Below are 26,083 nucleotides of genomic sequence, written 5' to 3'. Positions count from 1 at the left end.
CTGGGCGGGGCTGGGCTGGGCTGGGCTGGGCCGGGCCGGGCACAGCTGGGCACAGCTGGGCTGCTCTGCTCTGCTCACTGCTGCCCATGGGATGCACTCAGTGGCTGTAGGAGATTGTCTGCTCCTGTTGGGACACATTCCAGTTCTCTTTGCAAAGTGGGAAATACACATGTTTAGGAGATGGGGTGGAGAAGAGGGGCTTGAAGGGCACGGTAGAGAATGAAGGGGTTGTCATCCTATAGATTTACATTCCAGCCATGGCTTTCTTCTTCTTTTTTTTTTCCTTTTTTCTTTTTTTTAAAGGTTCAACATTTCTAGAAGTTTTTGCTAGAACTTGCTTTCCCTCTTAGCCCAGGGTAAGCAAGAACTAGCAAAAAATTATGTGCTTTTAAAGTGTTCCTAAGGTTGCAATGTTGTGATTCATGTAAGGTAAATATGTCTTTTTGGAAGGATGGTTGTTCTAAAATTAAACCTAAATTGGTAGTAGGTAAACATGATTTTTCTTTTAACTGTGTCTTTCTGCAGATTTATTCCCCTTATATTTCTTTGGAAAATTGGTTTAGCTAATTGGAAAATAATATGGTTGTATTGATTTGTTTAGAAATAGTTTTACTTAGCTGAAGGCTTTTTTTATTTTCCTTGTACTTCCAGTGAATGAATTACATTTTCTCTACTCAGAACTCAAATTCAGCAGTAATTGGCTAGACAATGTCACAATATTATTAGGAAGATGTCTCTTTTTCTCTTTCTTTGGTGTTTTTCTCTCTGTAGTACATTATATGGCATTTGTGTGCCTGTGAGGAGTCAGTGTGTGTGGGAGGAGATCTCTAGAGCTGAACTCCTTTGTGGTGTGAGGAAAATGCAAACCTGGAACTGTTTGCCATGTCTGCCTGAGACTGTGTCCTGCAGGAGCTGCAGTACTCAGGGTGAGTGCAGCACCTGGAGCCTTAAGAACAACAGGCAGTGTGATGTGACTTATTTAACCATGAAAACCAAGTTACACCAAACAGGAGATCAGGAGAAGAGCCTGGGCTGTTAAAATACTGGAGGGAGCTGGGACAGTGGAAGTGTGACCCTAATGCTGCAATATTCAAATTGAGCAGCAGAGAATTATTTTGATGAGTGAAAAAAAGGTGACAAAGGCCTTTTTAATTTTCAGTCTGTTGACATCTGCAGTGCATTTCACCTTAGTGGCTAAGATGGAGATTAAAATTCAGATTTACTGATGAGGTTAAGGAAAATCTGCATTTTCTTAGTGATTGATGGTTTACCAGTTCCTACAGTAATATTTTAGTGTGCTTTATTGGATGTAATGCCAAAGGGAGCACCAGTTTAAAAGAAGATTGAACCAACTCTTGTTGGTTTAGAACCAGAGACATTCCACAGAGGGCTGTCTCACCTGGGTGCATTCCCTGAGCACTGCAGGGCAGTTCCATGGCCAGTGTGGTAAGAAATAACAATTTGTTAGTGCCAGAACTGCTATGACAGCCCTGCTGTTTGCCAGCACTGCCCAGGACTGGCAGAGTTTGCAAAGTCAATAATTAAAAGACTTTTTAGAAGTAGCACAAGCATACCCAGTCTGTAATTGTAAACTGCCATCAAAACAGTTTGGACAAAGATTGTAAAGAACACCAAGCAAATCCAAACCAGACAAAACCAAAAAAGCCCCTCAAACATCCCACACCAAAATCAAGCCAAACCCACCTACTGAAATACAAAATGCAGTTCTCCAGAAGATTCAGGCTTTCAGACTGGAGCTGCCATCTGAAGTCAGGCTCAGGATGGTGTCACACAGGTTTTATCAGGTTTTATCCCTGCCAGGGTTGAAGGAACATTCCCAGATCCTCTTCTGTGCTCCCTGAGCTCATTGGGGCAGAGCTCTGGGAGCTCTTGGGCCTCCCCAGGTTTATGAATTTGGTACTTTTCCTGGCCTAGAAAAAGGGTTACTTGGGGGTTTTCTCTGCAGTGAGGTCCCAGCCCCTGCTGAGGAGCAGAGTGGGGCAGTCACACCTCCCCTGGGATCCTTGGGCACTGGTGCTGCAGGAGGGGTGAGCTTCCTGCAGCTGGGAATGCCAGGATTTATTACTCACATTATGCCCTGAGCCTAGCACAGCTCTCAGGGGTAGAATCCACAAGAGAACAGTAATTTAAAAAACACTGATTCACTTTGTGAAACAAAAGCAAATGTAAATGTGTAATTTCCTCAATTTTTGGACCAAAGATGATTTTAGTATTGTACAGTATATACTTTCAAAAAAATCTTAAGCACTTACTGCTCTGCAGAGACATTGTTTGCTATTTGGATTATATGGAAGGGAAATAAAATAGCCGTGAGAGATAACTACATTTGAAATATTAAGATAATTTGATGCATACATGGTTCATTCCCCCTCAGTTAATTTTACACAGTGTGTTGGAGAGGTACTTTTTTAATAACTGTTATCTAAACTGCAGTCACACTAAAAAAACCCTTAAGGGAGAAAAGACAGTAGAAAGTTTAAATTTTTTTACAACTTGCTTAGAAAAGTGACATTAAATTGCTTCTCTCAGCCAGTTAGTCTTGCTTGTAATTGCTAGCACATAGGGATAATTTCTTTTAGTCCTTAAGGGTGCTGTTTAGCTCCATAAAGGGTCTCAAACCTCACTGTAAATTAAAGCAAACAGTTGAGCTTGGTAAGAACAGGGTGCTTGGAACAGCAACAGTTTGGATGAGCCTCCTTTGGTGAAGGAGAGCCCTTGGACCTGGAATCTTTGCGTATTTCTGGGTGTAGAAATGGCTGAATTCTGCAGCCTGTGCCCAGACAGCACAATGTCAGACAGCAAGCTGTGCTGGAGCAGCAGCCTGGGAGCTGTTAGTGCTGGCACAGCTTTGCCTCTCCCTGCTCAGGCTCCTCAGCCTCAGCTGAGCTTCGTGCCACGTCCTTGTGCTGTGCAAACAGCCCCAGCAGGAGCTGCTACAGCCACAGAGAAACTCACTCATGTGTCTCAGTAAAGCCAGTTCCTTCTTCCTCTCCACCTTTTCATTTGGAATATTTGTGCCTCATGGATCAAATGCTTTAATATTTAATTCTTGCTAAGCCTTGTTTGTTGGTCTGTGTAGTGTCGGCTGCAGTGCCAGGAAGGTCAGGATGTGTCCAACATCCCTTTATTTCAGCTGTGGTGCTCTTCCCTTTGCTGATGGATATTCTTTCCTCTGGAACTGTGGAAAGCTGGTGCTGGTGTGAGATTCCTGGTAGGAGCCACGTGCTTGGATCTTGGGAAGGTAAAGGGGTAAAATCTCCCTGTGCCTTCTGAGAGACAGGCACTGGCTCCAGAGATCTGAGTCTGTGCTGCTCACTGGATTCAGGAGCACAGCATCAGCAAAGATGTGTGCCTTGGCAGCAGCTCCTCACCTTTCAGGTAGAAGGTGTCTTTTCCATGGGATTTCACTACAGGAGCAGTGTGTGTTGCTCTTCCACTGGCTTTGTCACATGCTGTGACAGACACTTGCTAGTGTTTGTCACTCTGCTCTCATGGTATTGACTCACCTCTGCATTTCATTGCTGCTTCTAGAAAGAGGAGGGGAAGGCTCCCACTCTTCCCTAAGGCAGTAGTTTATGGTAGTTTATAGTAGGTTGTTTTGCCCTCCCTGCAGTCAGTAATTCATGAAGTGCTGAGGACACAGCAGCACAGTGGATCTGCTGCAGGCTGCACTGGACTCTTCTGAGTCACCACCAGCTTTTTGTGAGCTTTAAGGTCCCTAAAAGAATTTGGTATTTGTCACCTCTCTGCTGTTTTAGGGGTGTGCAGGCACAGCAAATGCTTACCTAATCTGTGGCTTTATTAATGCAATCCTTTCTTCCTCCCTCTTCCTTAGGCCTCTTTCTGTATCTGTTATTTTCTTGTAATCATTTGTACTTCTTTTCTTTTGTGAGGGGAAAAAAACTCACCAAAAATCTAAAATAAGCAAGCATAATGGTTTTAGGGCATAATTAAAAAATGAAACCAAACTTAAGAGCAGTTAGTGTAGGAAGTTATATCCTCTCTCCTACTCAGCTGAGATACTGAACAGCTTTGTCCATGGAGGAGCACGAAGAACAGTTCCTGTCCTGAAAGCTCTGGAGCCAAAAGTCTTCAGCAGGCATTCAGGGTAATAAAAAGGCACAGTCTGATAAGGAACTGGAGCTGTGAGGACACTTGGCAATGCAGTGCTTTCACAGTGATACTTGAACAGTGAGAGCCCCCAGCAGGTGTGGTGATCTCAGGGGCTGGGAAGGGGCTGGGATTGTCCAGGCTCAGCTTAGAGGGGGATCCAGGCTGCTCCCTGCTCAGCCCCAGGGGAAGGAGCAAAGCCAACCTCAGGCACTTGTGTTACTTGTAGCATGAAATAATGGATTGTTCATTGTCTGCAGGGCCAGCAGAGCTCAGAATCACTGTGCACATAGAGGTGTCCTGTGTGTGAGTTCTAATGGCAACAACAGCATTTTAAAGTGATCCTGAAATCAGTACAAAAATGCATGAAATGTGTGAAAATACTTGGTAGAAATGATGTCATGTTGCTCTATTTTGACAGAGGGAGTTGGTTAAAATAAATTTATACAAACACTCAGGAATTCTCTGAATGACATTTTAGAGGGTTTTCCTGGTGTATTATATTCCCTGTCAGCCACTTGGCCACCTTGATAGATCTGCTAGACCAAATCAGAGTGGTGCTGTCCAACCTGAAAGGGTTCCCTTGTTTTGATTTTTTTTTTTTGTGTTGTATTTTAAAAATCTGTCTGTGATTTAACCATTTGTATGCTAAAAATAATCTTTAAAAAAATCTGCCTACACTGTGATTTCTGGTAGCCTTTAATTTAGAGTATACAACATAATCTAATTTTCTTTTGGGATATGCAGCTTTCAAGAAGTGTTCTTATATGCCCAGAAATGAAAGTTGTCTATTTATCATAGGAATGTGATTAGATAAAGGAACCTATCCAGAATCCCAGTGCAACTCTTTCATATGTGCTGGCTGGACGAGTTAGTGAAATTAAATTGCCTTTTAATCTCTATGGGTTAATAAATATTTTTTTATAACTAGCCACAGATATTCCTTTTTAAATTATACTTGGCAAACAGAAGATATTTAATTTTATATGCAGTATACATAGTTACCTTGATTGACATATTTATAACATAGAGCTTTGTGTTTACTATGAAGGTTTTATCTGTATCCCATGGACTTCATGGGTAAAACTTTAAAAAGCCAGTTAGCATTTATGAAAGGATATGGGAACTTTTTCATGGCTTCAGAATGAGGACATAGGAGCATTTAAAAGGCAATAGCCAGATTGTTTTACAGAGTATCTGGGGGGTTCTTATTTTTTGATTGGGGCTGGTCCCTGCAGCTATTTTAATAACATCTGGATGTGAGTAACAGAATGGAATATGAGCATCTGCCTCTTCTGACTGTCACAGGCTATTGTCTAGAGCACAGGAAATTTCAGGGTATTGTATTGTTTTGCTTCGGACAAATGTCTCAATAGACATATTTAATTAAAACCTTCATGTGTCTGAAAGAAAACATCCTCTCTTAACTAGGCTGATTTATCACTTTTGGTACCCTTTTAATCCCAAAAAGTAGTGTTGTCTAAGTATTTTTAGTGATGTTGCAGCTGTCCTGATGTCTGCAGGTTAAAGTGGTCCTGGCTAGCACCCTTTTATTACAACAATTGCTACCTTCATTTTTCTACTGTTTCTACTTTAATCTTGAATGTTTACCAGTTTCTATTGTTGGATCTTGTGGAGGGAGAGTGTCTTAGCACTACAGCTCATCCAGCTTTAACTCATACATCACAGTCCTGGAGGAAGAAAGTATTTTGAATTATATATTGTGGCCAATTTATTGCATTTTAAAATGATTTATATACTTTAGACACAACATTTATGACATAATAGGATGAATGACTTAGCTAATCATTATATCTGTCTAGACTTCCTCTCTTCTGTGTTAGTGTCATTTTGAAACTATTTGTATATGTTGAAGTTTGTAAGGGTTCAGGAACCCACAAATAGTAAAGTATGTATTTATTTCTCATTATAATGCTCAAAATTGATTTGGAAGTTGACACTTTGTATGTCTTCTCACAGAATTGTAAACAAATACCGAAAAACTGCTTCACCTAGGGTGCCTTCCATGTGTGGTACAAACACTTGTCATTCACAGGAATAGAGATGTAAATTTATGAATCCAGTAAACACTATTTTTGTAATGTGAGTCACTAACACAGCTCTGGCCTCGTTGTGCTTTGTTCTCTCAACACCAGGTTTAGGCTGCTGTGCTCTGCCTTCCCTCCCTGTGAGCACTGAGTGTGACCCTGGGGAATCACAGCTTGTGTCTCCTTTGCTCTGCCCTCAGCACATTCCTGGTGCTCCAGATTCCCATCTGAAAGGAAAGGGAATTGCCTCACCCATCCCTGGGCCCTGTGGAGGGATGCTCAGTGTGGGGTGTCTGTATCCTCAGGGCTGACTCTGGCTCCTCTGGACAGACTCCGCAGCCCGACCCAAACATTCCAATTCAAGCTCATAATTCATCATTTACAGCATCTGAGGAGGGAGCATCCAGGCCTGACCAAAAGACTCTATCCCTCTGGGTTACAGGTGCTCTATTGACAAATTTGTAATTGCAAACAGCTCAGAGGTACTATGGAAACACCAGGTTAGAATTTCATTCAGGCTGAGCAAAGGGGATGCAATTTTCCTTTTATCATGAGCACAAATCTGCTGTGCAGTGCCCTTGGTACGTTGCTTTTGGAGTAAAAGCTGCAATGTTCTGTCCTGGAGAACCCTGGGTGCATCCTGTGTGAGGTGTGAGGGCAGCACCCAGCTCTGTCCTGCCCTGGCACTGCCCCCTCACCCCAGGGGCTGCAGGCCAGGGCTCCCCTGATCACCAGATCCTGCTGCAGGACTGGAGAGTTTCAGCAGGCAGCACCTTCCCCTGGATTCAGTTCACAGCCCTGGAGGATTTCCCATTGTTCTGCTGAGCTCTGGAGCTGCAGCAGCTGCTCCAAGGTGGTGCCTCCAGCTGGGAGCACCTTCCTGCTGTGCACACAGCTGGAACGTTGCTGGCACAGCAGCACCTGCCAGCTGTGGGTGGGAAAGGTGCCCTGGGAATGCCTGACCAAGCTCAAAGGCAAGGTACTCTACAAGAAAACACAACCTCCAGCTTGTTTCTACACCAGTAGTCATCTTTCAGTTGTATTCTTTCTGTTGGTGTCTGTGCTAATCAAAAAACACAAGCTGAAGAACTGTAAAGTCTTGCAATACACAAAGCAGGCTTGGTTTTAAAATCCATGCTGTTGCAGCATAATTTAAATGGTATATTTATCAGTTTTAAATGTCATTTAAATGTCATTGCTTTTCCAGTCTTTTGTATATGGGCACAACACTTTTTGTATATTTTTTTTTAAATTTAGTTGTCTTTCTGTCTTTTCTTTCTGGTATTGGAAGATTTGAGCTCTCTGGGTTTTCATGGTACTCTTCTGATCATTCTTCATAGTGGTAAAAGTCTGTATTTTTGTATGTAGGAGAAATGGTAGTTTTCTAACACTTAGCCCAATCAATATAGTATGGAATCATTTGTGAAAGACTTCCTGTTTAATAAATGGACATATTAAAGTACTAAAACAGTGTTTTCATCTGTAAAAGTGGGCTGGGCTGGGGTAATTTTCTTCCCCGTGGCTGGTGTGGGGCTGGTTTGGATGTGTTGATAATTCAGAGCTGGTTTTGTTACTGCTGAGCTCACCCAGAGCCAAGGCCTTTCCTGCCCCTTGTGCTGCCCTGCTGGGGAGGGGCTGGGGGTGCCTGGGAGGCTGGGGGGACACAGCCAGGACAGGGGACCCCAGCTGACCACAGGGGTATCCCACACCTTATGACATCAGAATGGGAAGGAGGGGGAAGGAGTTTGGAGTGATGGTGATTGTCTTCCCAAGTCACAGTTCCAGGGGATGTGGCCCTGCTCTCCTGGAGGTGTTGAATCCCTGCTGACCATGGAAATTAATTCCTTGTTTTGCTTTGCTTGTGTACACAGCTTTCACTTTCCCTATTAAACTGTCCTTATCTTAACCCAGGAGTTTTCTCACTTTTCCCCTCCCCATTCTGTGCCTCATCTCCCTGAGAGAGCAAGTCCTGTGTGGGGCTGGGGCTGCTGGGGTGGAACCAGCCCTGGAGGCAGCAGAACCCCTCAGTGCAGCACTGGGGGTCCCTAGTTCATAACCCAAATGCACTTGGTGTGTGGGATTTGAACCCCCCACCAGGGCACCCTGGGCTGTCCCTGGGACACTCCTGGGTGCAGGAGTCAAAGGGAAACCTGGTGAGGGCCCTGGGGAGAGTGCAGTGGAGCAGAGAGAACGTGGAGCTGTTCTTGGAGTGGTTCTGGTGCTCTGCCATGGGCTGCAGTGCTCCATCCTGGGATCTGCAGCTGCCCTTTTGGGACTGGAAAGAGATTTGGGGGCTGCAGTGCCCCAGCAAGTGGGGGAATACTCTGCTGCCTCATGGGCTGGGGATTGCAAGTGATGCTGATGGGATTTTTGATTTCAGGTGAAGCACTGAGTCAATCTAGGTGAGAAGTGTGGAAAGGCAGGAGGGATAGGTGAGTTTGTGGAGCTATTTGGGATTTGGGAATGTGGATGCTGCACTCAGAACACTGGGCAGGGAACGGGGGCCCAGGTGCTAGCACAAGGGAAGGATTCCCTGAGGGAGCCTGGGGCTCTTGCAAGGGACCAGCTCCTTTTGCCTGTGGGGATGTCAGCAGCACTGAGCATTACCCAGGGTGGGATCCTTGGTGCTCTGGGTCAGGAGAAGCTTCACCAGCTGTCAAATTAAAAAAAAAAAAAATTATTTTGTCTAACTTGTAGATACTGGATCTTCCTTCAATCTCTTGGGAAGACTGTAATTAATTTATTCATGGATCAGGCTAACAAAATGTGATGGGCTGTGTCCAAAATCCATAAAAGTAAAGGACATCTTTTCCTGGCAAAAATTAACGTTGGAATTGATATTTTCCTCTTCACGGAAATAGATTTAAAAATTGACTTATTTTCAAAACCAACCAAAGCTAACCAACCAACAAAAGCACACAAAAACAATAGCAACAGAAAACCAAACCAAACAAATAAACCCCAACCAAACAACAACAAAAAAATCGCTAACAACTCCAAACCAAAAACCTCCTCCCCAAAGCCCCAGACAAAACCACACTTAAATTTTCTGGGTAGCACTGTTTTACTGTCTGACCTGGAAGCTTTACAAAACACTGAACATTGAATTCCTCCAGTAAAGGAGTGTCTTAGGTGACTATCTGTGTCACAGTGTAAATTTTCTGATGCACTCCTGTTTATTTGTTCCTGGCTTTTTAGAGACCCTGACTTTCAAGCAAAGTGCATGAGCAAAGGTGACCCAAGCATCTGTAACAAGATTCACATTTCCAGTGCTTACCTAAATTTCTTCTGCTTCCTTGACACACCCTCTCAGAGGATTGAAGGATGGCCAGGTGGATTGTGGTTTGTATCCTGGTACAAATCTGGAGTGAAGCCACACAATGATAGAATTTCTGATCAGAACTGTGCCCAGGGAATATCCTTAGCAGGACAGTGAGTGGAACCAGGTGCTTGCTGAGCAGAGCATCCAGTTGTGTTCTGATTTCCAGCACCCCAGGCTGTTCACCACCACAGCAGCTGCTCTTCCTTGGTATCCTGGAAGTGACTCTGTCAGATGGAAATGGAACACTTGAGCAACTTCCAACAGTATCAAGTGAAAGCAGAGCAAGGTGGAGTAATGGACAGTGTTCAAAGGACAACAGAACCTCTTCAGTCAGAATCTAAAAAAGCTGCTTGGAATTCCTTGCAAAGGTCTTTTGAATTTCTTAGCATCACCTGTCCAAAAATCACTGCACAAGTCTGAACAAGCCCACAGATAAATATAAAAGCTTGGTAAGAGGGAGAGAGCCCTTCAGGCAGGTGAGAGCTGTGTGAACTCACCTGAGGTGCCACTTCCCCTTCCTGTCAGTGGTTTTGAACTTCTGGCATTGTTTCTACACGGATTTATCCACACCTGGGGTTGGAAAGTCCTTCTGAGGCAGGCCCAGGAACTGCAGGTGGCAGTGGCTGTGCTGGAGCTGCAATGAGGGCAGGGACTGGAAGCAGCTCCTCCAAGGGACACGAGTGGTTGTGATTGGAAAGAGGTGTCTGACGAGCCACTGAAATCAGAACTTAATTAAGGGCTCCACACTGCAGGGAAGTGTTGTGTTTGTCTCCTGAAACCTGAATTGCAGAGAAACCAGCATTGCCAGCACCTCTTTGATGTTGTCAGTAGAGGAAAACCAAGCAAATAAAAAACCCAAAAAGCCAAGCTGACTTTTCCTCCACGTGCCCCAGACCCTGAGTTTGGTGCAGTATTTGTGGCAGAATATGGGCAGAAGACTGAGCCAGCCCCCTCCACCCCAATCCAAACTGGCTTTGAAGCAATTATTTTAAATCTAATTTTCTGATATTATATTCCTAAATCACAGAACTGTGTTTTCTTTCAGTCATTGGAACGGATCTTTCCTCATAAAAGGCTGGGATCTTACAGAAGTGCTTGACCCTGGGAGCAGACTGCTTTGAAATAATCAGAGTCACCAAGTACTGAAAAGCCAGCAAGGAAATTCTCTGGGCAGGCACCTCACTGCAAGCTGTTAAAGCAGTCCTGAAGCAACTAATGAACATTTTGTTTGCTGCCTGTTCACTTAAATCTAACATGGAAAAATGACCAGGAAGCCTCAGTGTATTTTGGCTGTGTGAAGGGTGAACCCGAAGGGGAATTTGATGTTTACAGGGTTATTGGCTGCCAAGAGAAAGCACCGAATCCCCAATGTCCACACAATATTTAGAACTAATTCTTGCTTAATTTTTTCATCTTGTGCCCCAAGGAAGAAGTTTGTCCTGTGGCTGGTTCCCAGGGCTGCTCTGAGTTGTGCCCTCTCCCCAGCACAGATTTAGGATTCCTTAAATCACTGTCCCTTGTGCTGGGCAGAGGCCAAGCAGCAAAATCAGGTCTTCAAGTAAGTAAAGACACCAACACTTCTATTAAAAGAGGTTTAATCCAGCATGGTTTCTAAATATTAACCATGTTTCCAGCTGTGACATGCAGTACATTTTTTACTTTAAAAAAAGAGAAATACAAAACGAGTATAAAAATGAGCCTAGGTCCCCTGAACATCACAGTGTGTGCCAGTAAAACATGACAAAAGAAGGGAAAGAAACACAGGCTTTTGTAAAGGAAAAGGTCCACAGAGATCTTTCTCATAAACCAAAGATTATCTGTCACATTTAGATGCAATCACTTGTTTTACATTTAGTCTGTCAGTGGTCAGGAAGCAAGAGCTGCCTGCTGGACAACTCTGTGCCTAAGCAGCACTGCCTGCTCCCTGCCAGCTCCCCTGTTCCCTGCAGCTGCCACAGGGAACTGGAACCCAGGTGCTGATTTTATTCCACAGGAAATCTGCCTTTATTATTTTATCTCTGGTTTTTTTCACTTACTCTGTTAGTACCATCTGCTCTCATTTTAATCACACCTGTTCTGGTACTGTATTCACTTTTTAAAAATCCATACAGGTTTCTTTGCCACAGACCTGTCTGATGCCATCTGTGAGGAGCACGCCATGCTCTTCCCAAGCATTCCCAAGTATTTATAAATGGACACAAATATTCCAAGGGAGGTTGTGCTACCTGTGAAAACAGCTTGTAAATTCAGAGGGCTTTTCCGCTGGAATACAAAACTGCAAGATAAATCACATCCTTCCAGGGGCAAAAAACCAACCCAACCCACACTGAAAAAAGGGAGCTGGGGAGATGAATTCATTGCAGACACTCTGTAGTTTGAGGATGGTTTCTTGGCCTTTTCACAGTGGGGAGGAGGCCCTGCCCTCCTGGAGTCTGGGCACTCTCAGTGTGGCAGCACCAGTGGCACAAGCCCAGCATTGGTGTCACAAAGAACCAGTGGCCTCAGCACAGAGCCACAAACAACTGCAGGTTTCACCAGGCAGGTCCTGCTGGGAGGTCATTTGCCACGCCTGCCTTCCCTGGCTCTGCAAACACTCACAGGGGCTTCCACAAACAGGACAGGGCTGCCCAGAGCTGCCTCACCTGTTCCACCCCAGCCTGTGGTGAAACTGCAGCAGAGGGGATGTGACTCCATCCAAGTACCTTAAAACAAGGGACACTGAATGTTTGATGAGCCAGCTGCCCTGCAGCACCATTACACTTTGAGGTTTGCTCTTGCTGCAGATTTCCAGTTGTCACTTTTCCTTGTCACAGATAGACAGGGGATATAAAGGTAATGAAACCAACATGTTAACTGTAATCCATTACTTCAGTGCTTGGAGCACTCAGACTTCAGATAAAGAAATACTGTTAGTTAATCAAGAAAAATACAAACAGAGGGATCCAAACCTCTCTCCTTTGGCACATCAAGAAGTATAAAAGCTCTAAGTGTTACAGGTTTGGAATTAGGAAAGCACATTCAAAGCTGTAAATGTTAAAAATGCTGTTCCAATTTACTCAGGACATGGATGTGCTGAGTGCTGAGGGGCAACAGGGAATTGAGCTGTGTTGTTTGGCCAGATCTACTGTAGGATCTGTAGCTGTCAGGGAGTGTTTAATGGCACTGGGAATAGTCTCCTTTTCCACATCACTGCCCTGTCTGTGCTCTGGTGATTCCATAAACTGTGAGGTGGAAAGGGGCTGAAATGAGGGGATGTTTCAATTGGCAGTGCATTCAGCAAAGAGGAAAGTGCTTGATCATCTTCCCTTCACGCTTGGTTGGTGTTTGGTTCTTCAGTCTGAGTCAGAGTCGTAGTCCTCATCTGAGGGGTGAAACAAGGAACAACAGTGAAAATGCAGACTGGAAATCCCCCCTCAGCTGTGGCTCTGGCTGGGAGAGAGAGGCTGCTCTGGTAGGGTGTGCTTCAAAGGACACAGGGGGGCTGGGAGTGAACACTTGTGTGAAATGACAGCTCTTGCAGAGAGGATGGGACCTGGAGTGGGGTTTGGAGGAGTTGGGAGGTGCTGCTGAGAGGCCCTGCACCCCTGCTGCTCTGCACACTGCTGTGTGCTCTGCAGCTCAATGCCTCTGAAAGCCAGAAGCTCTGAGATGCTGAGAAATCCCACCAGGCCCATACAGCTCCATCCTTCTGGCCTCAGCACCTGAGAGTCCCTCTGTGAACACAAGTCTGGGCTGCAGGGCTGAGCACTCCTTGCATGGTCACAAACACCAACTAGAAGCTGTGTGACTGCATTCTGTGAGTTTGTGTATTTGTGTCTCCATTGGAATTAGATCTAATCTGCATCCTAATTCTGCACCTTTGCCACCTGATCATCTTCTGAGGGCAGCTCAGTTTTTAGCTTTTACAGTCTGTTTCCTGGTCCTTTAATTCTTGTTTTCCTTTGTCTCTCTTTTCAGCCTAAAGCTTGAAAAACACTTAAGAGTCTACTAAAATCTCCAGAAGATACTGTGAGTGCTGCTGCTCACCTCCTAGGATTCTATACACACCTTGGGTGTTTGGTGGGGGTGGGATGTTTTTTGTTTAAGTGTGGAACAGCCTTTTTAATCCATGTGGGTGCAATAAGGAGTCACAGGGACATGATGCCTGATTTGGGCTCCTGGAAACTGAAGAACAACTACCCCTGTTCTGACTTGAACTGGCTTTGAACACTCAACACCTCCTTTTTATCTTTTTCTAAGTGGATCTGTCTGATCTGAAGTAGACTGTAATAGAAAAAATTGTTAACAACCTTGTTAATTTTATGCTGTTTGACCCTTGGATTTCAAGGCCATTTGCCCACAGATGGTCAAAGCTGATCATAAGAGTCAATCATGATAAGGAAATGATAAAGAGAAAAGCACTATTTGGACATAAAAGGCTGTGGCTTAATGGATGTTAATTATAAGTTGCCAAAAAAATAAAAAAGGTATAAGTATGCTTGGTTTTACAGCAAGACATTTTAATAGGGAAAGAAAATCTGTGTTGCATGGTGATTTCTATAACTGAATTGGAGCTTTTCAAAGTTAGATGTGAAACTCTGAGAAACTTCACATTCCTGGCCTGCAGGTTATCTTCATAAATTCCATGTGCAGCTTCTTAAGTGAGAGGAGCTGTGGCAGACAAACCCCAATAGAAACAAACCCAGCACAGAAACTGCTCTTACTGAGCAAAGGCTCACACTGTAGCTCGTGTAATTTTACCCAGGGAATTTTACCCACCTTGTGTTTTGCACCCCTCGTGGGAATCCGAGCTGCCCTGCTTGAGGAAAGTGACCAGGTCATTGAAGGTTATGTAGAAATCAAAGGCAAACGCGATGGTGGCTGCAAACCCAAACACCTGAAAGGAAAAAATAACACTCAACAACAGCTCCTGTCTGTCAGGGACAAACCAATCCCAACCAAACCCACACAGAACAACTCCATGGTTGCTTTGTCCTGTGCCTTTCCAAAAAGGCAGGGAAGCGAAATGGCTTGTGGCACATTGGTATCAACTGAGTGGCAGCTGATTTGGGAGCCTGAGAAGTGACCAGACATGTCCTCATCCCTCCCCCACGCTGTAGCCCCTCCTGGGCTTTAGGCACATTCTGGGCACCAGCACCTCCTGCACCTCCACTCTCCCAGGGCACCTCTGCCACCAAGAAATCACCTCATTCCTGGGGAAATCATTTTCCACTTGTTTGCAAAGAGATGTTGCCTACTGCTGAGTGAACTAGACAGACTAAAATGATTCTGGAGTTCCCTCTCCAATGTCAGAGCAGTGGAGCTGTGCCCAGCACTGGCTGAGTGATGGTCTGGGAGTTTATAGCCTGGGCTGAACACACTCCATTGCTCCATGTCTGACTGCAGGGTAAAGGTTAAACAAGGTTTGGGTTTTTATTGTGGGATGGCTTGGGAAGTGCTGCTGGCCAGCACCACTGGGCACTGCTCTTCCCAAGCTTCAAAAACTGTTATGCAAATTTTATTTATGTTGCATACATTATTGATGATTAGAGTCAAGTTGCAGAGGCAGGAGCTGTATTGTATTTCTGACCACAAATTGCTGATGGGTGAAGGCTCTCTCCTGGGCAGTCCTTTTACTGGAGGGTAAAATGACACTGCTCTTGTTTCAATTCATCCAAGTAAAACTAAGCAGGAGAGACAGAAGGTTGAAATTACTTCATTTAGACTGGTCTTAGCAGTTACAGGTTTGAGTTCTGTTTATCATCATTATCATCATCATTATTCCCTCCATTCAAGGATCTTGACACTCCTTGCAGGAGCAGGTAGTAAAATTAAAAAGCAGCATAGGTACCTTCCCTAGGGGTACAGTTAACACTGAGCAGCTGTTAATTCGTTCAAGATAAGTTTTTCTGAGTAACTGACCATTTATTCTTCACTTTAGGCAAATTAATTCTCAGTTAATTGAAGAAACTTCTGTGACTTGCAGGGAGGTCATATTTGAACTGCTTCTTAAGTACATCCATACTCATTCACCACAACACCTAGGTGGAAAGCTCCTGCCTACTCACCCCTGCTGCTTTAGATGCTCCATCGCTGTATTTTGAGACAGCAGCAATTGAAATGGCAAAGTAAATAATGGCAGCGGTGACGCAGCGCAAGAAATCCTGTGGAAGAAGCAAGGTGCATTCTCAGACTGGTGGAGGATTTCCTCTAAAAACCATTATGGAAATGAACATTCAGCCCCTCTGTTGTTGCATCAATGGCCTTGCTGGTGTGTGACCACAGCCTGGTTTGCTGCAGAGGAGGAACTGCTCATCTGTGAAATATTTCTAAACAAGAGAAGACCTGAACCTTGGCGCAAACTTCTCTTAAAGATGCTGGGATAAATCCTGCTTCTACCCTGCCTGGGTCAGGCACACTTTCCTTCAGCCTGGAAAGGGCTGTGTGGGACATTTGCCTTAGAGCACAGAAAGAGCTTTAAAGGAAAAATGATGAAAATGCCTTAAAACCCCTCTGTTGGAGCAGAACTCCCGGCTCAGGAGGTGCCAGCTCCCCTGGCATCCTCTGTGGATACCGGGCTGTGTGGAGATCTCCAGGGAGACCTGGCTGTGCAACTCCTCATTCAGGAACCAAACACCTGGTGTCATGTTGGATGATTTACACTTCCTATGTGCACTGCCAGCTCCAGCAGCCTGCCCCAGGAGCACTGCCTGGTGTGATCCTGCTGAGCTGTGCCCTGTCACGCCAGCAGGGATGGATGGATGGATGGATGGATGGATGGCTCTGCAGTGAGCTTTAAACACAGAGCTGTGCTTCCCAGGGCACGTGCAAATCATGGGGGCTGCAATAATGGTACCCTCAGCTCTGCTCACAATTAGCTCTTCTGCCCTTCCAGAACAAATGGAGGAGTAAGATCCTGTCTCGAAGCACAAATCCTGCAAGAAACCTGACTCCTCTGAAGTCAGGACAAGGTCAGTTATCTACATTCTGTGCCTGCAGTATGTTATGGTAATGGCCATGAGAAACACACAAGTGCCTTTTTTGTCTCAGTTCTGGAACCAGATGCATGTAGAAAATGGGAAAATGATGGAACTGAGATTACCAGCTAAAAGCTGTGCACAGTCATAGCCAAAGTCACTGATACTGTTTTATCTATCAGTGGCCTTGCTGAAGTTATTTTTATACAGAGAGCTCTAATTCAAACCTCACTGCATGAAGCACTGATGGTACCAAAAGAGAATCCAGATTGATAAGATCAGCTGGGTTTTTAGAAGTATTTGTACTGCAAGGCAGCTGCTCCCTTTGCAGTGATATCTGAGGCTGCAGGGACATCCAGTGGCCAGGGCTCTCCTGCAGCCCCAGCACTGCCCCAGCAGCCACTGAGCTCCTGTATGGGCATCAACTGGTGAGAGTTGCCCCTGCCCAGAGCAGCTCAGTTTGTCTGTGAGTGTAACTCTACCCAATAATTTAATCACAGCCTGACAAATCTGCCCATTACCAACAACACCCCTGTTTCCCCCTCTGCAAGGGTGGCAGTAAGGAGGCCCCAGCAGTCAGACTTGGTCTGATGCTAGCCCCAAGCCATTTGCCTGGAACTGGGCACACATTCTGTGCTTTGACAAAGCCATGCTTTGTGTCAGCACCCAAAAAGCTGCAGTGCAGAGCAGAGCATAGTTTAGAGTGCTCCAGGACCACCTGGAGCAGAGGCAGCAGGGACAAGTTTCTAACAGGGCACAGTTGTTACAGCCACCCTGAGCTCCCCTCACACTGCACAATTAAATCTGAAGGTTTCTGTTTGCACATCTCACTTACCGTCAAAGGCCAGTGGACTCCTTTAAACTTCTCATTAAGCTTGGAGGCGTAGGCAAAAAAAAGAAACAGTGCCAGCAGAAACTCTAGGAGTGGTGCCATCATGAAAGAAGCTGCTAGAGATGCAATATAGCAGATAAAGATGATAAATGACAGCACCTAAAGTAAAGGGAAAACTCGTAGTTATTCGCATGGAATAGCAGAGTTGCAGGCAGTGAGCAGCTTTGAAGTGTTATTTTCCCTGTGCACTTCTGTCAGTGCTGCTGCTGGCATAGCTTCAGCATCCTGCTTTTTTTTTTTTTTTTTTTTTTTCATTGGGCCAAATGATTTTCCTTGTTCAGCACAGAATAAATCTGAAGTAATGGTGTTTATTTTCATGTGTGTGAAATGGCTTTTCCGGTGTGCTGGGTGGATTTGCACCTCTCAGTCAGTCATTTGCTCTGGATTGTAAACAGCTCTGACAACATAATTCTGAAAATAGAGTGGGGTGTGCCAAGCAAGCACAGCTCTAAGCTTTCAGCCATGACAGCTCTCATCTGAAACCCAAATCAGTGCTCAGACAGCCTGAAGTAACTCAGCATTTATAATCTTGGAGTTGAAAGAATAAAGTCTGCTGATGATGGATAGAAAAGGGCCAAGAATTAATTGTTCTGTGATTTCTGGAAGCGGCTGGTTCCAGTTTTCCAGTGTGGCAGCTGTTTTAGAGAGTAACAGGACAGATAACTCCCATAGATTTGTTTTATCTCCATAATTTTGCTTAACTCTAGTAAAAAACATCATTTTTTCCAATCAATTGGAATACCTTTAGTATATGGCTCAAAATACAAAGTTTCACAATGGGAAAACAACTGAAGAAAATGCATTTTCACCCAAACCAGGCAGTACCAAAGTGCTGTCCTACACTCCTGGATTGTGTTTGTAAAAGTGGAAGGTGAGGGAACCATGGAGAAGCTCAACACCACTTTCAGTTGCTGTACTAGGGGTTGGTCACCTCCAAAAAGTGGCTCCAGTCCTCCTGTTCTACTGCCTTGGATGGGAACTGGCTGCTGTTTCAATCAAACTAGCATGAAGTAGCAAAAATAGCCAGGATGCTGAATTACACATTATTATGTGCCAGTTTACACCTGGGATGCTTTGTCCACCCTTTTCTCCTGGACACAAATCTTTGCCTTCCCAAAGCTCAAGGATCCTTTTGGTCAGCCCAGACAGCATTAGATTGCAAAGATTTTTTAAACTTCTAATTCCAAATTGGGACACTGACATACCCACTCACCCTGCACTGAAAATAAATGGATTACTTTCCCCCAGATGGCACATTTGAAGGCAGATGTAGCTTCCTGCAAATGTAATCAATGCATCTGCCTCGTTAAATTACAGCTCTGTGGATTTCTTTGCTGCTACCATGGGTTCCTGGGGACCACCTGTATCTCAGAAAAACCATGATTACACTTGAGTGATAAGGCTCCTACAATTATTAATTGGTAATTACTCCTATGAGAGGTCAGTCAACCCTCAAATATGTGTATCAAAAAAACTTTTTATGTTTAGGGAGCAACCAAGCAGTTCAATGCCACAGAAATAATTTCTTAGTATGATTAACTACCAAGTCTTTATTCTCAGCCTGTCTTTTGGGGAAAGCAGTCAGTGCCTGAGCAGGATGCTAACAGCCAGAGTAAACTGTTTTCATTCATTAGGACTGGCTGCTGAGGTTACAGAGGATGTGACATTTTTAGCAAGAGACTATATTTGTCTTAAATGCCTATGCATTGTTCTTATTTCACTGTGTACTAAAAAACAGAGCAGGCATAGTTTACAGAGCTCACTTCTGCACAGGCCTGCTAGCTGGTAATATCAGCCCATTGTTCTTTACCCCATTCTGATTTGTTCATTGCCCACAGAGCCTCTCTGCAGGTTTTTCTCAATTTCACAAAGTGGAGGCAGTTCATTCCCTGTATCTCATCCTCAGTATGCAATTTTCTTTTTGAGCTAAAAGTGATAAGAACTCTTTGAAGGGAAGTGGATTGATCAGAGCTTGACAACTCTTGGAGGAGAGAGGACTTCCTTCTTCCTATCACAGCAGCTATTCCCTTCCCACCCCAAAGAACAAAGATTGCACTTGCTTTGTGAATCTGCTTCACTTGCATTTCTGGAACATAATGTAGACACAGTTCTGTGTTTTCTTGGATTAAAAAGAAATTACCATTTATATAGGACATTTTCTTTTTGTTCTGGAGTTGAAAAAATATCTTCCTTTTTGTGGCTAAAGGCAGGTGTGTGATGCCTGAGCTGCAGGGGTAACAGCAGCAGGGAGCTGGGTTCAGGACAGGTCCCACTGACCACAACCCTTCCAATGGCAGATCCTTAGACTTGAACTAGACCTGGTGATCTCTTAGGAAAGGATTAAATGCAGTGTTAAATAATACATCTTACTGGAGCAGTGAGGGGAGGTAGAGAGGCAAATTTCAGATATGCAAGGTGATGCTGCACTGCAGAGATCCCTTTGATCTCCATTCTGTTTGAGTCAGTAATTCCTGTGCTCTGACTGCTTTTGCACTGGGAAAAAAGCTTTCCTGTCAAAATGTAAAGTGAAAGAAACAGCCTTTGTGGTCTGTTCTTATCAGCTTTATAGCAATTTGTGCCAGGGAAGGCTCCTGCTGTCTCCTCCCAGCCCTGGGCAGGTGTGAGGCTCAGACATGAGCTGACTCGAGGTGAAACAGGAGCTGTTGTGTGACAGAACCCACCAAGGAGCCCCTGATCCCAGGCTGCCAGGGGATCCCTGCTTCTGTGCCAGGGAAGTTGCTGAAGAGACAGATCAGTCTGAGCATTTCAACTTCCCAATTGGGTCTGACCCAGAGAAGCTGGGGAAATTCCAGTTGTTTATTTTAAAATCTGGTTACCAGGCCAGTTACTGGTTCAAACCAAGCCCTGCATGACTGTCAGATGACAGCAGTGTCCTGCTGCCCTGAAGGTCAGTAACTGTATTCCCACATTCCCCACCTCAGTGCTGGGCTTGAGTCCAGCCTGTCCTGCTCCCCACTTGTCAGCATCTCCTTGTGAGGAGAACTGCACCTTTAGACACACTGAAAAAAAAAAACACCTTTAGATTCACAAGAAGCCACTTGATTTCAGTAGATTATTGATGATATTAGTAAAGGGGAAAGACATCATTAATGATTAAACATCATTCCTCATTCTGGAGGCACTCTGAGACTGAAGGGGCCCAGGAAGCTTTTATGTGAAATAAACATCTATAAAATAATGGACCAGGTTTTGAGAATGAAGATTTGAAAGATGGTATTTTTTGATACCTTCACTGGGGGAAGGCTGGAAGGCACAGGAAGGGGGGGGAGGCAGACCTTGGAAAGGAGCAGAGGAACAACAGGAAGGAGGTGCCCCAGGGCTCTCTCAGGTGATGATCATGGCACTGCCCCTTGGTACTGCACCTCGTTCTTTGGTTTTTTTATTTTCTGTCTCCAGCCACAGCCCTGTGATTTTAATGCCAAACTTCTTTGGTAGCTTGGGAACAACCCTATACAACCAAAGAGCCCACAAATTGAAGGGTTTTGATGATATTTCTCCTTGTGTAGAGCTCATTTCCTCTTCTGACAGGTGGAATGCACAAACTCCTTGAGCAATTTTGTATATTACCTGTAACTGCCCTTTCAGAATTACAGAAGAGAGCAGGACCCTTTTCTAAACATTTAAGTGCACTGCCACCAACTCAGGTAGTTGATGTTATCTTCAGATTTCAAAAATACACCTCCCACAACACAAACACTGCAGTGCCAGTCTGTACCCAGAAATGCTGACACCTACCTACATACTTTTCCAGACTTCAAGTCTTGACAACAAACATCTTGCAAACTGAAAGGTGCTCTGAAAACTCAAAAGCACCTTTCAGAATACACCCTAACCCCTCCAAGGACTGTCAAATGTTCCACTGCACATCACACTTGATCTGCACCTCTTTTTCTGGAGCTGTGTGTTTCAGGGTTACTTCAGAGAAAGGTCAAGCAGTGGGACCTTGTTTTTTCTAACAGCTCTGTATCTGTGCTTAAAAAAAAAAAAAAAAAAAAAAAAAAAAAGGCAGCTAGAGAGGAAGTTTGTGAGGCGCCATGCAGTTGCAAATCCATTTCTAGCACTTTCAGAAAGCACTGCAGCTTCTGGGAGAAAAAGCAGCAGTGTTTTATCAGTTCTGTCAATGTGTATTTACACAGGGTATTTCTTCTCCCCTCACTGGGGACTGCACCCTCAGCACTGGGAGCAGCTGGGTCTGAGCTCTTCCTGAGCTGCTGATCACAGGTTGGTGTTACTGCTGCCAGCCTCACTGTGAAGCACTATCTGCATGCAGGAAGCTCTAATGCAGCAAAAAGCAGGACAGGAACCTTTCACAGCTTGGCAGTTGTATGGCTATAAAACATCCTGGCAAAAAAGCAGCCTGACTATTCACTGAGAACCTTTTATGGACACTCCCATTCATACAAAGCCCTTCTTGGGTATTATGTTTCAGAAAGTAACTTTCTCATTTAAACCCATGCAATTATTACTTAATATTGTGCTGCTGGGCTTCTTAAAGTAGCCAGGCATTACAAAGTTATACTTTATTGTGCAACTGGCTTGCAGTTCTAAAGGTCTAAAAAATAATCCTGACAGTGGTTAGAGAGAGCACAGTGTCCCTGAAGGGAGGGAGAACAGACCTGCTGGAACTCACTGGGAATATGGGGATGCTGGGAAGCTGCTGCCACCACTGCACCAGCTCCTCATCTCCTGCTCCCAACCTTCTGCCCCTCCTCTCCAGCTCCCAGCTCTCTCTCCAGGGAAGAACAGCTCTGCTAAGGCTTTACGAGTGGGTAGCAGCATCATCCTTTGGACAAGGGTGTGTTTTGTTCCTGTATTCTTGTCAGACAGACAAAGTGCATCACCCAGTGGTCTCTGCTGTTCATTTACTACTCCTCTGCTGCACTTGTGGAGGTGAAATTCCTGCTTCCTCCAGAACTGGCTGCAGGAGAGGCCTTCTGGCTACAGACCCTGAGAAAGGCACAGGGGCCTCTTCAAAGGAGACTTTACACCAGCAGCTGGAGTTTCAGTTACGAAGGTCAGTTCAGAGGAGACTGAAAAGACAGGAGAAAGACAGGAAAAGAGGAAACAGGCACAATGATTTCTACATCTTTTTATGTCACCACAAAGATGGCAATACTTCACCTATCACACTGCATTTTTATAAAAATGAAATAAAATGCAGTGCCACTGCATGCAGGCTTCAGGAGACTGAGGAGATGTCAATTAAAGAAGCCACAAAAGCCTGAGTGGAGCAGCCAGGTGAGCAGCAGAATCCACAGCTCAGGATCCTGGACAAGCTCTGGTGGCAGTGTGAGAGTGGCTGTTAAATGGTTCCAACACAGGACACAGGGAACTGAGAACTCATCTGAAGGGTGGAAAAGAGCAAGGATGAGATGGTGACCTTCAACACAGCAACTTGAGTAGACATGAAAAATGAGTAGCTTAAGAAGAGGGTTAAAATGTGTGGAAGAAACAATGGCATGGTGGGAGACAATAAAGAGGAAAAAAGATAAACTTATAAGATTGAAAATGGAGGGAGCAAGATAGTGAGAATAAACAGGATTAGGAGAGATAGTGAAGCTTATAAATGTATTTAATGCTATTGCTTCTTTCTGGCTTTACAGCTGCCTCAGGTGGAATAAAAAACTAATCAGGCAGGTTAGTGAGGTGGTGGACTGGATGCTCCCCAGAGGTCCCATACAACCCAACATTCTATGGTTCTGTGCAGATCAAAAGAAAAAAGAGTAGAGGATGGCAGGAGGGTAATTTCCTTATCTGAATAAAATCTGAAATTATAATTAAACCTCTAGCAGTAATAAGCTCCACCACCAGCCTGACCTGTTCTAGGGGAAGCACCAGGCTGCCCAGTTTACATGGGTACTGCACCAGAGCAAATGACACCTGCACATCCTAAAGATCCTCTGTATGGAAATGTTATTTTCAAAAATGGCTCGAGAGCTGCAGAAATAAAGTGCATTTCTGGGGAACTGCCAAGCTGCTGAATAATGTGACATTTGTAACAGTAATGAGGACCCCACTCAGCTTCTCAACAAAAGGCACTGTTCAAAATGTGTATCCATGAATATAATTTCCATACATTTATGCAGAACTCAACCCCACCCCACATTAGCACTGTCAGAGGAAAAATTAAACATTCAAGACGAGAAATACAAAGCCAAAGATGAAACACAGATTTAAACCATGACAGATTTAACTTGGACTCATCTTCAATTATTTGGCACTGCATTTCTCTAACTGTATAGAGGCTGCATTTACTCTGGGGCCTGTGTTATCTTCAGGGGTTTCTTCTGGCAAAGCTGAGACAACTGGAGAGAAACTACTGCTGCCTCTTGTCTGCCAGGAAACCATGTCCTGAGCACGTGGCTTGGCCTGCAAGGAGCACAAGGAAAGCTCTCTGCAGATGAGATTTCAGAGCTGCTTTCAGCCAGCCAAGCCCTTGAGAAGCCCCCAGTGGCCTTACAAAGGATAAATCCCTGTTTTGTCAAGACACAGCAGTTTTTATTACTCCAAGGAGGCATCATCAGTACTTCTCTATGACAACAAAAGGGTGAGTCTGATCCCATGACCAGAACATATTCCTCCAATATGTCATCATTCTGAGATGTTAAAAAGCCAGGCTGTCTGAAAGCCATCATTTAGTGGCTGTAAGCTGTAAAGGAAATTACAGTGTGGTACAGTATGTAACAAAAATACATGCCAAAGGAGCCAGGTTAGCTGGGCTCTGGTATCCTCTAAATGTGTGGTTTTGTAAACTACAGAAGCTGTGTGAGTGATGGGGTGCCTGGAGAAGGAATGGGGTAGCTGGCATTTTTTTGGTGAAGCTCATAAAGCCTGTGGCCTGCTGCTACCCAGCCCGAGGCTTTCCCCACCACAGAAGCCATCCTGACCTCCTGAGTGAATGCCTTCCCTCTCAAAGCCAGCCTCACATCTGGCTGTTCCATCTCTCTGCAACAGGGCAGTGCCCTCAGCCTCACAAACTCTCAGAGCTGGTCCCCACCAGCAGGTCACAGGCAATTCTGCCTCCTTCTGCCTGTTCCTTATCTTTCTTTTGCTGCAATATCCTTGTTTCCTTCCCTGAGACACCTCGCACACCTGAACAGTGCTCCATGGACCTGACTGCTAGTTTGGGCTGTCCTGATATTTGACTATCTGATGCCAAAACTCCAGCAAACTTAGTATCTGAATTTATCATCATTTCTAGAAAAAATGATGTTGAACACCTAAATTCAATCAACAAGCTTCCTATTCAGAAGCTACATTTTGATGTACAATACCCACTCCCCATGGGGTGAGCCATCTCCTTCCCCATCACACGGGCACCGTTTCAGCCTTGAGACATAAAATTCCAGGAAGTCTCAGACCGCAGTCCCTGCCCTGGTCCTGCTGCCACACTACTGCTGATCCAGGCCAGGTATCCCTGGCCTTGTGCCCACCTGGGCTGGTGCCCAGCTGCTGTCTCAGCGCCCCAGGGCCTTTCTCTGTGGGCAGCTCTCCAGCCAAGGGCTCCACAGCATCCCTCTGAGGGTCAGGGACAAGCAGGGCTCGGGACAAGCAGCGGAGTGACCATGATGCACAGCCTGATGCCACACATCCTAAATTCATGAGTAAAGTATTTCCCGGCACACTCATACAGGCTGCCCCCTAAGCCGGCACCAGCCGATAATGCAAACTGCAGCAGTAGTGGGAAGGATTCACACTGAGAATAGCTTAAAACGAAATCAAAGCACTGTTTTACTGAAACGGAGTCGCCGATAGCGAAACACACTTTAGGCACTGAAGTCTAAGGTGACAAGTTCTGGTCTCTAGGGTGCTCTGCCTAAATCACACTAAATCCATTACACTCTCAGCCCTACAGTTCCCCCACTCGCTGTGGCTGTTTCCCCGTTTTCCCCGCGGTTGCTTCCCCCCAGTTGCTGCTCCCGAGTTTTCCCCTCGGTTGTTTTCCCCTCAGTTGTTGCGCCCCCCGCCCCTCGTCTCCCCATGGCTGTTCTCCAATTTTCCCCCAGATTGCCGTTCCCCAGTTTTTTCCCCTCAGTTGCTCCTGTTTCCCCCCCAGCTGTTGCTCCCGAGTTTTCCCCTCGGTTGTTTTCCCTCAGTTTTCTCCTGAGTTGTCGCCCCCCGTCTCCCCTCAGTTTTTGTTCCCCAGTCTTTCCTCAGCTGCCGTCCTGTTTTCCCCTCTGCTGTTGTTCCCCAGTTTTCCCCTGGGCTGTTGATTCCCAGTTTTCCCCTCGGTTGTTTTCCCCCAGTTTTCCCCCCAGTTGTTGCTCCCGAGTTTTCCCCTCGGTTGTTTTCCCTCGGCTGCTCCCCCTCTCCCCTCAGCCGCACACGGAGCGGGGCAGTGGGTCCGGGGCAGTGGGTCCGGCGGAGCCCGCCCGGGTCCCGGCTGTCCCCGGGGTGGCTCCCGCATCCCCCGGCCCCGGTGTCCCGTCCTTACCGACTCTGCGAGCAGCAGCTGTCCCTTGCGGGAGAGCAGGAACTCCCGGGAGGGGAGCACGGAGCTCAGCCCGGGCGGCGGCGCGGCCCCCTCGGCCTCGGGGTCCTCCATGGCTGCGGCGGGCGGGGTGGGCTGAGCTGGGGCTGGGCTGAGCTGGGGCTGGGCTAAACTAAGCTGGGGCTGGGCTGAGCTTGGGTTGGGCTCGGGCTGAGCTCGAGCCTGGCTCGGGCAGGGCGCGGGCTTAGGCTCGGGCTGGGGGGTTGGCCGTGGATTTTTTTT

At 45.6% G+C, this 26,083-nt stretch overlaps 1 protein-coding gene across 1 annotated transcript; it reads right to left on the bottom strand.

Annotated features, from left to right (window-relative positions):
- Positions 1-11,079: 11,079 nt before the first annotated feature.
- Positions 11,080-26,083, bottom strand: CMTM3 (CKLF like MARVEL transmembrane domain containing 3). The gene is made up of 5 exons (XM_079316574.1): positions 25,805-26,083; positions 17,293-17,448; positions 15,549-15,644; positions 14,260-14,377; positions 11,080-12,862 (listed from the first exon to the last, which is right to left on the bottom strand). Exons 1-5 carry the CDS (start codon positions 25,913-25,915, stop codon positions 12,834-12,836), a joined length of 510 nt encoding a protein of 169 aa, XP_079172700.1. The 5' UTR covers positions 25,916-26,083; the 3' UTR covers positions 11,080-12,833.

This window comes from Erithacus rubecula (assembly GCF_903797595.1).
Source record: "Erithacus rubecula genome assembly, chromosome: 12".
NCBI lineage: Eukaryota > Metazoa > Chordata > Aves > Passeriformes > Muscicapidae > Erithacus > Erithacus rubecula.
The sequence above is the reverse complement of the archived record's forward strand: the minus strand, read 5'-3'. Positions and strand labels throughout refer to the sequence as shown.

Coding starts and splice junctions, on each gene's coding strand:
- CMTM3 (XM_079316574.1), bottom strand. CDS start 25,915: ATGGAGGACCCCGAGGCCGAGGGGGCCGCGCCGCCGCCCGGGCTGAGC. Junction 14,378..15,548: donor GAGCATCTAAAGCAGCAGGG/GTGAGTAGGCAG, acceptor TTTTCCTTTCAG/GTGTTTGGGTTTGCAGCCAC. Junction 12,863..14,259: donor CGAGGGGTGCAAAACACAAG/GTGGGTAAAATT, acceptor TTCACCCCTCAG/ATGAGGACTACGACTCTGAC.